The sequence below is a fragment of the Hylaeus volcanicus genome, chromosome 3 (assembly GCF_026283585.1).
Source record: "Hylaeus volcanicus isolate JK05 chromosome 3, UHH_iyHylVolc1.0_haploid, whole genome shotgun sequence".
NCBI classification, from domain to species: Eukaryota; Metazoa; Arthropoda; class Insecta; order Hymenoptera; family Colletidae; genus Hylaeus; species Hylaeus volcanicus.
This window is the reverse complement of record NC_071978.1, coordinates 12,913,304-12,926,882: the sequence shown is the minus strand read 5'-3', so window position 1 is coordinate 12,926,882 and position 13,579 is coordinate 12,913,304. Positions and strand designations below refer to the sequence as shown.

The 13,579-nt window shown below is 43.4% G+C and overlaps 1 protein-coding gene across 15 annotated transcripts in view; it reads right to left on the bottom strand.

Annotated features, from left to right (window-relative positions):
* LOC128873918 (sex determination protein fruitless) overlaps nucleotides 1–6,322 on the bottom strand; it is a 70,422-nt gene extending 64,100 nt beyond the window's left edge. For 6 of the 15 annotated variants that reach the window (XM_054117935.1, XM_054117936.1, XM_054117930.1 and 3 more), the window contains exons 1-2: nucleotides 2,109–2,217; nucleotides 912–1,465 (exon numbers count right to left, since the gene is read on the bottom strand). In XM_054117935.1, the coding sequence (XP_053973910.1) occupies nucleotides 912–1,442 (531 nt within the window). In that variant the 5' untranslated portion in view covers nucleotides 1,443–1,465; nucleotides 2,109–2,217. Of the gene's footprint in view, nucleotides 1–911; nucleotides 1,466–1,561; nucleotides 2,071–2,108; nucleotides 2,219–6,185 lie in introns of those variants that run through there. The other 9 variants (XM_054117940.1, XM_054117939.1, XM_054117932.1 and 6 more) reach the window with 4 other exon arrangements.
* Between the last annotated feature and the right edge of the window lie 7,257 nt (nucleotides 6,323–13,579).

Below are 13,579 nucleotides of genomic sequence, written 5' to 3'. Positions count from 1 at the left end.
ATTGCTTTGGAAAATTCAACGATTATAATTTCCAAATAGTATTGACGATTAATATACGAAAAGAATCTTGTTATCTTTTAATAAATTGTGTAAGGCACTTCAACGTTTACGGAATAAAGTACGCGATACAAGCTTCGATATTGTAATACGTGATTGGCGTATTAGAACGCGGATTAACATTTGCTTTGTACCTCAAGGTTACTCGAAGCGATATTTGGAAAGCTGTACAGTCATATATATATATATGTAGCTTATTGATAACAAAGTAAGATCACTATCACCGAATTTTAAGCGTTCCAAGCAAATAACAAAAGTTCGCGCATGCATACATGTGACGTGTTTGCACGCACGCATGCACGAACGCACGCGCGCGCAAGCACGCGGGAGCATATGTTTTGAAAATATTTATCGGAAAATAGGAAAATTATTTCGATCTAGCGGTGCAGTTAATACATTTCTACACGATACAAGATGTACGTAATTTTCAATGCATTCTACGCGAGTGATTACTATATTACTACTCCAAAAATAAAACGATCTTTAAAGAATTCATGTTTAGATCTATAAAACAGGTTTTTAGAATTTCAGTGTATAGTTAATGATACTTGAAGATACGAACTATGCTTTAGCATGAATTATTCTGCAGTAGTCATGTTTAAACAAAAAATGTAGGTGATCTTGCAAATTGTATGTTACTATGAGAATCATATCTATATTTAGAAATACAGAAAATTAAGACTCTACTGGAAAATTGTGTTGGCAAAAAAGTATGCGAGAGTATTTAGAAGCGGCAAGAAAATTATAAAGCAAAAATACAGAACATGCAATTTAGTTATAACATATATATGAAACTAACAGTATGTACAAATAGGAAATTGGAGTATATATTGATGGTATTTAGTGTAACGTACCTGAGAATCAGACATGAACCGTTCACTGGGTGGACCACTAAGGGAAACATCGTAGCTGCCCGAAGCCTTTCTTTTCCTCTTCTCGGGAAGAGGCTGAAGGTTAGGCGAATCGGTATGCCTAACACCAATTTGTGTTTCTGGTTCTGGCGATGGACTTTTCTCTTCTGTCTTGTGATTTACACTATTATCTGTGAGGCCTCTAATCTGTAATGCCTCTGCTGTTTTAAGGAACATCGGTAGTAGATGCTGACTAACGTTAACTTCTCCCTTATACATAAAGTGCAGCAATGCCTTCATTTCCGTGTCATTGACATCCTTCAGGAATATAATTGGATGGGGATGGGTATTCTGGAGGAAAATGCTCTCAAAATACGGACTGCATGCAGAGAGTATCGTCTGGTGTGCCTTGAAAGTCTCCCCAACACAAGCCAGGGTAACGTCGCAGAGTGCTTCTCTGGCAAGTAAGGAGCTGAGAACGTCTGTGAGGTTGGCTGGATGATTGTTCCACCGTAGACAATACTGTTGGTCCATCTTGTCTATCTCCAATCCCGACCCTACAACCAAACTAGCTGCCCTGAACTGTCCACACTAGAGACTTTGGATCACCCTGACTACAGAATGACTCCCTAACCCTTAAAACGTTAACTCACACGCCTTCTCCACGCACACTCTTCTATATCGACTTGACGATATCTCCTCAGAGATAATATCGCAACTCTAGACCCACACAACTTCCTCCGTGCTTCTGCAAATGTGCCACATTGCAGTATAACTGTAAAACCCTTCAGGGTTCACGCGTCGCTACTATGCGTGCCGAAAACATTTTTTTTCGCATAACCTCGGCGAACCAACAAATTACTCCGTTTGGAATTTCACGTGAACGGGTATTGCGAAAATAAAAAGAAGGTTAGAATATTAATTGCGGCGCAGTACGTGTCACCCACGGATATGATAATACCCAATATTCGAAGATAATGTTTTCAGCAATGTCAATATTCGCGAGGCTTGGGCGCCATTGTCGGTCGTGCTCGTCTAGCCACGAGCCTTCTCGCGAAAACTCGATTTGTTGATGCTCGATTTCTAACCATTCAAACACGCTCCACACGCGGCTTTATTTACCTAAACCCAGCGCCAGCTAACTAACGCACCGTACACACTAACGACCGAAGTTTGTTTATCGTTTCGACGATTACTCACCTTTCGCAAACTTTTTGCCATTACAACGCCACCCGACCCTTAACGTCCACTGCCATACCAATCTGCCAATGCCTACGGCCTTATTTTTAAAATACTTTTGACCTTCGTGCATCTGCCGTGGGGAATGGCGCGAAGGGCGCTCGAATTCAAACGTGACTAACCACGCGGCAGAATTTCTACCAGCGTTTTTCTTTTAACTAACCATTTTCTTCTTCGAAAATTTATGCGATTCAATGTGAACGTTATCATAGATGTACGTGTGATAATTAACGCGGCAATGGACTGGAAACAACCATCGTTTTTAACGCTTATATGCCTCTGAAGACAAAAAATATCAGAGATGGGCAGAATTTATTCGTAAAATAAAACTTCTGGTCGTTAAACGTGAAACATAATTCGATCGTATAATTAAAATTGGATTTTTAATAGAGCAAGCAAACATTAATCTTTTATTTGTTACTCAAAGTTTTGATCTAAATAGGAATTTCGCCAATCTCTGAAAAACATAACCCGCTTAATGTATTTGCTCCTTTTGTTTCGAATAGAATTTTTTAATATTGACTAGGATAAATCGTATAAGATGATACGATTTATTATTCAAATATTATAAAAGAAATTCTACTGTAAATCCGAGATACATAACCCATAAAAATTATAATTAAGACATCTCTTATAAGTGAAAGTTCTATATTAAAATCTATATTCAAATAGATAAATAGATGTTAAATTTAATTAGCTTTTACACGAACGTCAAGATAAACTGTGTTTATCGCATTGACTGTCTGTACCGCGATAATTTCATAGAAATTGTGCTCTCGGTAAATGTAAATACTTTTCTCGCTGATAGTGTCCCTATGATGTGCTACCGGAAGTGTAAATAAATACATCGTGCTCATCAGTGCTAAAGTCCAACGTGGAATTCGAAATATTTCCACGATGAGCTCAACGAACAAATATATCGTATACGAAAAGCCGTCACACTTCTGAGAATTGCCAAATAAAGACAATCCTTATCTAGAAAACAGTCTGCGGATAAGACGCGGGGCGGTATGATACTTTTGAAATAAGTTATGCGAAATTTTCAACCCTTCGGGTTGAGGAGTTTTAAATTGATGTATCTGTAGTCTGTTCTGTAATGCACGGAGTCTCATCTAAAATTCATAGATCCATCAACAAACTGTTTCAAACTTCCAAATCCGTTATATCTTGCGGCAGCGGTCCTCAAACTTCAACATCCCCCCCTTGGCAGTAAATTTTAAATTATTATGAGAAGAAAAATACGATTAAATGTGTTTAAAAAGAAAGAAATGTTATTACTCCGTTTTCAAGTGAGCAAACTAAAAATCCACTTCAGTTTGTTATTTTCGATTACTCTAAACGGAAGCAAGACGAATAATGGTAAACAAAATATTAGTGTTTCTCAAATTTAAGTTTCGTAGTTTCCACTTTCCTTACCAATGGTTTTCCTACTAAAGGAGGGACAGTCTTCAATTCCACCGTAATATTTATATTTTCAACTGGCTTGGGAGCTCGAGACAGTTTGAGAAACACTGTCACGGTGTTAGGAAAACCGGGAGAGAAGTACCTAACCGAAAAATCGCTTGCACGCTTTTTGCATCGTGCTGGCTTTAACGATTCGCAAACGCTCGCGTTTCTTTTTTCCTTCTGGGGGAACTGTACGTACACGAGGCACGCGCGCTACACGTTATACGAGAGGGGATTACGTTTCCCGGAAAATCATCGAGTGCAAAAGGGGTCGTTCGGCTTCATTTAACTGCAATAAACGTTAATTCACGCAAATCGCGAGCCTTCTGATATTAATTTCGACCGTCCGCGAGCCGAACGATAATCGTGTTAACCGTACGAAATCAATAGGTAGCGGGAAAATTGGAAAATCTCCTTAATCGGTTTTCGAATATGGATTTACAAGCTTTGCCCGACCATTAACAGATTTAATCCGCGCTTTGATTGGCACTGCGCAAAATTACAATTCGCGTGCTTGTCCACGTTGAAGATACCACGTGGGGCGGGGGAGGAAGGGTTAGGACGGCGGGAGGGAAGGGGGAGGGCGTGTTGGTAAACAGGAATTCGGTGAATTAAGCGGATAACGCAATGAGCATTATTGGATTTATCTCGAGCGCGTCTCCGAGGATTTAAAACGCAAGCGCGAGACGCGACGACGACGGGAATAGTGTCAGAACGGCAGTTTTAATGCCGTGGTAAGTGGAAACGTTCGAAACGATACTTTCGTTAAGAAACCTTTTACCTTTTGCTCGCGTTTCACCGTTGGCAACGACGTGACTCATGACGGATGTCGTCACTGACGGAAACGTACTCGACGGAGACGCGATTTGCTTTAAAAAGGAAAATAAAGTTGAAAGTGACTCATTTTCGATATACGAATACCGTGGTACTTTGCACGCTATCGTTTTCTGTATGATGTTGAGTCAGGTTTGGCTGATTTACTCTCTTTCAACGAGTTCCAGCACCCACTTCGAATGATGGAAACGTTGAAGATAATTATTATGTTAATGATCCTCTTCAGGGATTCCAGATTATTCCATTATAGCGTTTAGGAAGAAAAAAATCACAACTGGGTGCGTCTAGTTTTTAAAATATTAATATATAATATATAATTTGCATGTATCTTTATCCTTCTATACCCATTGTTTAAAAATTGACCGATCAAACGGGTAAGCAAATATTAAATGGCCCTACATCGTTTAGTTTTAAACTGAAAGCTTTATTCCTAATAGTTTAAACTTCTTTAACGTTCTCGGCATGCATGATAAGCGCTTTAACGCCTTAAAAAGAATTAAATCGTTAAGCTCATATTACGTTCATATATAAACCAGTAACGTACAAAGTACCGTGGTGTCCGGGTATTAATGCGAGTTACTATACACGAGGAGTTACAGTGAACTCGAAATACCCTCCGTGAGAAATTTAGATCCCCAGGTCAAATCTGTTCGTGTTCCGTCGCGCGTAACTCTATTCTCGGAAAATTTGTCGCCGTGATGTGTTTTTTCCATCCACGCGTTCGCGGCGAAATTAGCCGATTGTAGAGAGCAACACTCCGAGAAGAATAAATCGCAAGAGCTGCGATATAAGATCGGATTTACGTGTTCCAAGAACGATTAATTGTCAAACGAACACAGTTGCCTAACTACCAGCACGTTTATACGAGGTCTCCTAGCACCTCGATTCGGTCGCATCGAAGATGGACCTGTCGCCGTTAAAAAGACGTAAAAAAAAAGAAGAAGAACTCGTAGTCCTGACATTAGCAACACCATTCTGCGATCAAATAAATGGTTTGCGCAATCAATTATGCGAACCGGTTCCTTGAACGAGTTCCCTTCGCTGTCCGCGAAAACTTTGCTATAGAGCTGGGACTATTCGAATCTTTTATAGGTATTCGAATACCAGGAACCAACTTCAGACATATTTAAGTATCGTTACTTGAATAATATTTGAATACCGTCACTCAAAAGTTACCACTCGAACATCATTGATCGAATATTATTATTCAAATGAGAAACTACTCGTGGGATGCACTATCTAAATAATGCAAACGACGACGTAATTCAATATTTCATTCTATCATCGATCGATTATCAGGCGATACATACGAATGAAACTTTGTTCTGTGAATGAAATCGATGATACTCAGAAGGTGATCAATAATCTGCATATTAATAAACATATAAATACAGTTGCGTACAAATACAACTGGTTCGCGTTATGTGTTAGTGTGTGGCTGACCGATCCTGCGTACAACCGAAAAATGTAAACAAGTTCATTTTCACTAACAACTATACTTCTTTTTTCTCTTTATAAGTTGACTCAAAAGTAATCGAATACTCCGAACCAAAGTTCTCCAAACAGTCCCAGCCTTGGATCGCGTTTCTTGATCAATTTTCGCGAGCAGCGGTCTCTTACGTAGTGCGTACGCACTCGCACGACGATTTCGTCCAGACGAAAGTCAAATGCGATTATTCAAGTACGAGAGATCAAAGATCAACGGCTAAGGACAAACACAGAGGAAAAGAATAAGCTTATCTTTGGCAAGGAACGGACCTGTAGATCCTCCACGCAGCTGGGTTACCGGCGAGCATCACCGTTATCTGCATAATTATCTCGCGGTGGCCTTGACTGTTCCACGAGGAAAACACGTCGGGAGCTGGCATTCGCGACGTATCGTGACTTCGATACGTTCGCTAGCGCTAGCGCGGCGAGAAGTCGCGCGACGAAAAATCGTTTTTCTCCGTCTTCCGTGCGGCTGGGAGATCTTCAGGGACGATCTTCGCGCGATGCACGCCGGAAGTGCAGCGGTTTGGCTCGCGAGCCCGCCACTGCGCATGCCCGAGCGCTAATGCGCGCGCATCGAACACGGTTTCTCGAATCAGACGGCGCGGGATTCGTTTCATCACGAAAATAACGCGGATCGAACCGATTTATCCACAATTTTAACACACTACGAACTTCTCAAGCTGAAATTCTCGCGAGAAATATACGCGCGCGTGTCCAGGGCCGCGACAAGGCAGAAAAGAAGGGGCGTCGTGTCCCTTTGACGCCGACAGGCCTGCCGCCTTTACAAGTAAATTCAGCTGGTATTTGTAAAGTAAGTTTGCTGTCTCTTATAATTTGAAACTTGATTTTTTTATTTAAAGCAACACCTCGATTAAAGATACTATTTTAGCGTGGGCAGGTGACGTCATGGTAAGATACAAAGGGTGATGGAACTGCAATGGAAGTTAGTAGGGAGTCTGTGTGACCTGCACACGCGTATAAATGACTCTACACACTATACCTTCACTCATGGGGGCGTGTCTTATCAGCCCCACCAAGATAGAAACTGGCCCACACGAGCATCGAGTTGAACATATTGCCTTTGTAAACTATTTCTTTAAAGTTTTTACTTAAAAATTTCTACATTTCCCACTTTATCGCCATGAGAGTATCATCAGAGGATCAGCGAGGTTTTCCTGGTAGAAATAAATCCAAGCACGATCTTGCTTGTACTATTTATCCTATTGTTTCAAGTGGCTGAAAGTCTTTGAAGAAGGATTCGAATAATCGTAATTAAAAATAGTCCGAAGGAGATCGTGTTCAGGCTCATTTTCATCGGGAAATCCTCGCCAACCGATTGATGCTACTCTCGTAAAAGTACAACGAGAAATATAGTAAGTTTGAATTCCCATTAGCGTTGACACGGCTATACGGGTTCGACATCGCTTTGAAGTTGCGGCCACTCGCTACCTGTTGCTACATCTGGTTCATTCTCGATGCTCGATACCATTCATTGTTCTCGCCGCGCTATGACGATTGACGATTAGAGGTTGACCAGTTAAGAGACAAAATTCTCCACACTCGGTTAACGATAACTGCTCCAATTTCTCAATCTTTAAGCGAGGAATTACTTGATTGCATTCACACTCGTAGATATCATCTTGAAAATGGTTTTACTTAAAAAAAAAAAACTCAATCGAAATGTTTATTGCAACATCAAAGGAAGACACTCAGAAGGACACCTGTATTCCTTCGTCGCGAAAATACCTGGACACGGCCCTGTGTACTCGACAGGCGAACCAAGTAGCGTCAGGTTCGTATGGTCGCAGAGAAATTTGATGTGGAAGTAAGAAAGTCCTGCATGGAATACTGTGTCGACAAGAGACGCACGCCTGTGCGCTCGTCCGTGCATTTTCCCAGCGACAATGCAGCCTTGCGCAGCTTAGGTGGAGAAAGCGCATGCTTTTAGCGTTTGATCTTCAAACGCACCCAGGAAGTTTCTCGCATGAGAACGGGGCTCTCTTATTGACGTACTTACGCGCGTTTCATAGGTACTCGTTACGCTATGGAAAATTGTAAACGGGTTCTGAACACCACAACGAATTTTCCTCCCTCTCGCGAGACTCCATTGCGATCGAAGGACTCGGTCGATGAAGCACAGGAGGCGAGGATCGAGAAAGAGACGATATTTCGTTTTTGCTGGAGACTTTTCTGGGAATTTAACGGAGGGTGGACTTGCGTTTAAGGGGTTGGAACCTGCTGCTATTAAAGCAGCAGAAGGATTTTTGAACCTATCGAGACTGATGGGGAAGAACACAGGTTAAAATTAGCACAGGTTGGTGGAAGATCATGACGGTTAAAGCAACGAAGAACTAACGATAATGGTTTCAGTAGGTTGTAGCCTAAGTATTTCCCTCCATGCGATCGGTTTTTACTTTAATCTATGCGCAAGCCAAAATACGGTGGCGATTATGCGCTCGAGGTGAATTATAAATCGTTCAACCTGCTCTGTCCCCTGCATCGCAGAGAATTAAAAATTAATCTTGATATACCGTTATCGCGATATTTGTTCACAGTTGCGGCACATGTAAGAAGTTACGATGGTTCTGTATTTGCATCCGAAAGAACGTTACCCTGCGAAATATCCAGCAAATAATCCCGCGGCAACTCCAGTGAAAAATGGTACGCTTCGTTCGACTTTTCATACCGAAAAATACAATAGGGGATGCTTACTTTATTTGAAGACTGAATGGAAAGTAGTTTATTCCGTTAAATGCAAATGTCTCGACCTTTCGTTTGGGTCCTTTCCTGTATAATTCAAGCACATATCTTCTTATTAAATCTAGAAATTATTTTTACGTTTGATCGACACCGTGGTACATACACATTTCATTCCCTTAAGTAATACTAGTCTATTGTTTATAAAGTTTGAACAAGTTACGACTTATAATGCCCCTACTGCTAAGTTAATTAGAATAATTTTATACGTTTTTCTTTACACGTATGTTAACTTTTTTTCAATTTCTAAAGCTCAACAAATTAATTTCAAGTAGAAACGCTTTCGTTTAATAAAACAAACTCTATTTATTTTTTTATTTCCGGAAGTCTCGCCCCTGTTTAACAGTTTTTCATTTACAGCGCGAAAGTTCGCGTGTGCAGTTTGCAAAAGTTTCTTTCTCTGACACTGTTCCTCTTATTTTTTTTTTCTTTTCTATTACATTTAAATCTGCATAAACGAGTTCCGCACGAAAAAGACCATTTCACGTGCTTTACAGAGTCAATGGGGGGAAAACAAGTTTTCGCCTCGTTTTCGATGAAAAATATAAAATTAATGTGAAATTAAATAATCATCCTCCACCGTGTGTTTGTTAATGATGCAATCTTGCTATTAACAAGTGGGAAATTGAAGCGCGCAACGAAACGTCGCATTTATTCGTTGCATGTCGAGTACCGATTGCGATACAAAATATGACTCTAAAATTTATATTTTTCAGATTTTGTTCCCGTTTCGCTGTATTTTTAATATTTAACATTATTAACAGTACGTATATATATTTGTCGATAGAATACGCCACTTTGTTTCAGAGAATTTATTATCGCGAAATGAACATGGGACGAACAATCCTTTATACGAATTTTCTGGGAAATTTAATAATTTACCTATTAAATTTTTCGACAAGGAAACATTGCGCACAGTTGAAACCTCCTCATTATCAGCAAACTTTATAGGTGCTGTTTTTACTGGGTTTTCAATAGGTCATATTATGCAATGGGACAGAGGTTGTTGGCCTTTTTAGGCTCATAGTTTAAAAAAAAACTGGTTAATTTCTTTATTCCTACGGTAAAATCATGAACTTATCGAATAGAATATACTAGTGGTAATTGTATTTATATTATCTGTATATTTTAAAATATCACATTGGAGTAGGCTGTATTGCTATCAGTCCTTTAAATGCCCCTATGCTATTATACATTCGTAAATGTTACTATTAACACGATATGTGCTCGAAAAACTGGAAATATTTTAGGTAGATCTATGGATCAAAAAGAAAGGATAACCTCTGTGACTTTTTAATGATTCCACGATGAAAGAATTACGAATTCCTATCACACACGATTAACCTCTACTTGAGCAAGAATCAGTCTTCGCGGCTTTCAATATACAAACATTAAGAGCTACTTCCGCATTGATCTTCGTTGGAATTCGCAGTCGGACGGCTATAGAATCTTATTTTTCTCTTCGATCAACCGCGGCACTAAACGCAAATTGTATTTGGACGGTGACGAAGGAGGGGGGGGGGGGGGGTCGAATAATACCAATTACAGAGTATTAGTTGCTCCGTACGCGGTCTCGAAAATTGACAATCGCGTTATCGCTTGTTTTTGTCCGTGTATCGGCGCAGTTTATGTTTCAATCGAACGCAAACCCGATAAATGCAGTCTAGTTTACAGAGCGCATTATTGAAATCCGTTAAACTATCCGGTTCGGCGATCAGTTGCGGAATTTAACAGCGTATTCCTCCTCCCACGAATTCTACATATTTCCTCGCGATCGATCTCGAACAGTCTCCCTTATTTTCCCTATCCGATTATCGGTTAACGTTAAAAGCAGATAACAAAAGCAATCGGGAACACGGTCGTATCGACGAAGCTAACCGCAGAGCTGTGAATGGGAAAGGAGAATGGACTCGAAATGGTGGTTGAAACGTTCGTCGTCTCTTTGGTTCTTATCCTCTCGCGATCGACAGAGGGAGGAATTATATGTAGATCACGGCTCGACGAACCGTGCCACGCGTGCTGGCAGCGTTTCCTCCCAAATTGGTAAACAAACCCTCGAGTTGGGCGGGAATTGGACACTGTCGAGTTAGTGCTCTAACGAGAGTTGCGAGCCTGAAAAGGAATGCTAGATACATCACCGCACTCGCAACACTAACTTGACAGGTTCAGAATTTCACGCATTTCTTAGTTGCCACCCCTCGCGTACAAAGAGAGAAATGGTTTAGAGATTTATGACGGGGGATGTTTTGAACAGCGATCAGAAAATGTTTATTCCTACTAGTTTTTAAGGATCGTATGGTTACATTAGTCGTACGTTGGTCTGTAAGCTTTACATTTAACCTCTTCAAGGAATATTTTTGCTTGTTATCAAACTTTTGTTTTTAAATTATCGACAGTAGTTATAATTATAAAAAACTGAACGTCCACATGTGTGGCCGAGGGCGCGAAGAGGTTAAGTAACCGTAGGAATTAATCGTGACGAGAGGAAACAGCTTCATAATAATCTACTCTGGTAGCTCAAATTTTACTTATGTACATATTGTACCCTAGATCTTAAGTCTTGATCCGCGCAACCTAATATATCCTCTACCTCTAAAACTGTATTTTTACCCTATGAAACGTTTCCTACTCCAACGATCGCGTTCTCATCGCAAGCCTGCAATTTGCCGAAAAAGCACAGCATGGTTTCGCGGGTAAGTTCGGCGAGCCTTGCTCTAGATCCCGCGATCGATGAGCCCCGTTCTGGTAGGCAGTTCGCGCGGATAGGCGCGGAATCTCCCCTCTCCCGCGGGCCGCGTGTCGCCAGGAATGCCTAAGCGGTAAAAATCGGTACGTGCACTTTTCTTGTCGGACGTAGCAAGAACGACGCGTAAACGCGATGAAAAGAGTCTGAAAATCGACGCGCCACGGCGCATCGTTACCTGGTTTACTGAAATTCGTGATCATGAAATCCCTGACGGCCTCCCGTAGCCGGTGACGCAGATCAGAGGAGGATCCCGTTGATCCTCCCGCGGAAGATCTTCCGTGATGATCTTCGTGAACGACGATCGGCTCGAGCGACGAACTCCTCGGTGGTTGCGGTGGTCTGCCCCTTCACGGATCCTTTTCTCTTCCGTTCACGATGGAAACGGCAGACTTCGTCACCTTCATGGACAGTATATTCGCGCACACGACAGGACGGCACTTGCGTTCGTTAGACGCGAACGTCTGGTTCAACTGCGTCGTTGATCGAACGCGGGGAAGTACCGCGATCGAATTGCCGCGACACAGTCGAAATCAACGTGGAATTCGACGGATCAGTCCCGTTCGGTGATCAATGACGGATCGAGGTCGAATAACGCGGCACGATCAACCCCCGCGGACGCGAGGCACGATGGCGTACGGGAAAACGCGTACGCGATACGGGAGCTCTCACCGCGACGGAGGAACAACAAAGTGGCGTGTGTACCAAGTTGGCCGCGGAGCGCGACTGAGGCTAGGGGTGGCACCGTGAGAGAGTGAGGGTGGCGTGGATGCAGGTCGACGTGTACGCTGCACGGGCACATCCCCCCTAATGAATGCACCAGGCATGTGCGACGGATTTTATGTTCGCCGCCGCCGCCGCCGCCACCGCCGCCACCTCGCTCACCCCTTCGGCCTTCGCCTCCGCAGCCACCAACCGAGAATCGGCCGCCACCCCCGTCGCCCAACCTCCGCCACCTCTCACCCCTCCCCTCCAACTCTGCTACCCTTCTTCCTTCTCCTCTTCCTCGTTCCTCTTCCGTTTCCACCCTTTCTCCGTCACGCACATCTCTCTCGCGTTTCAATAACTCTCCTTCTCCCTCCTTCTGTTTTCATCTCTTCCTCCCATCGTTCCTTCTCTCACCCTCTCTTGCTCACGCTGGGGTGCTTCTTGTCTCGCTTTTTCCTTCCGACGAGTGAACAGCGGGCCACCACCCAACCGAGTCGCGTTGAAGCTCGTTTTCGCGCGCGGCACTCGGTGTGTTGCACTCGCTGCAGCGCGAGGCAGACGCGCGCCGCTCCCCGGGAAGCAGCGTGGGCGGTTTTGCCCCGTTTGCCGGAACTGCTCCTGGGGCTGTGCCCGGTTTTCGCCACCTCCTGCGTGCCTGCGGACGTACCCTGAACCCGCGATTGGTACGCACAACTCACCCGCCCGTACGCGAATCCTCTCCTGCACCTGCCGTCTGCTTCTCTCCTTCTCTATCGGTCCTCTTCGTTCCCGATAACCTCCGTCCTCGTTCCACCCCTTTAGCCCATCCTCCCTCTCCGTCGCGCCTCCGAGTCCGTCTATTTATCCCCATTCCGCCTGCGCCGTATTCCGTTCATCTTCCTCCACAGGCCCTCGCTACCCTCGTCCTCTTCGCCTCTCCGCCCCTCTCAGGACCACTGTCCTATCTGTATTCGAAGTTGACCACCGAGAACGTCGCCGAGGTTCGGCTGTGGTTTTCGTTCTCGAGTTCCTCGCACGCCTCGTGCCCGATATTATCGCTCGATCCTCGTCCTCCCTCGACCCCCTCTAGCTAGTCGTAGTCTCGTGCTCCACCAGGTGAGGCGACGATGCGGATGGCACGCTCGGAGGATCCATGTACTTATAGCCGGTGCCTACACGTTCGAGTACACAAACTGGGGGTGGTTCAGGCCAGTTGTCCGCGGGGATGCTGTCAGTTCCTAATAGGAAAACTGTTTTGTGGTCGAATCTTGAGCAAATGTGAAGTTCTTCGCTTTCGAAACATCTCTTACGCTGAATGGGAAACGGTTGAATGTCGCAACCGCGTTGGTGAACGAAGTACGGCTCCTCGATCGAGTATACTCTGGGTAGCTGCGGTTTAGCGGAGGATAAATGTCGTTGCTGTGATTTGTTTTAAATAATCATGTCCTTGCGAGCCGAGAGTAATCAAGTGTCG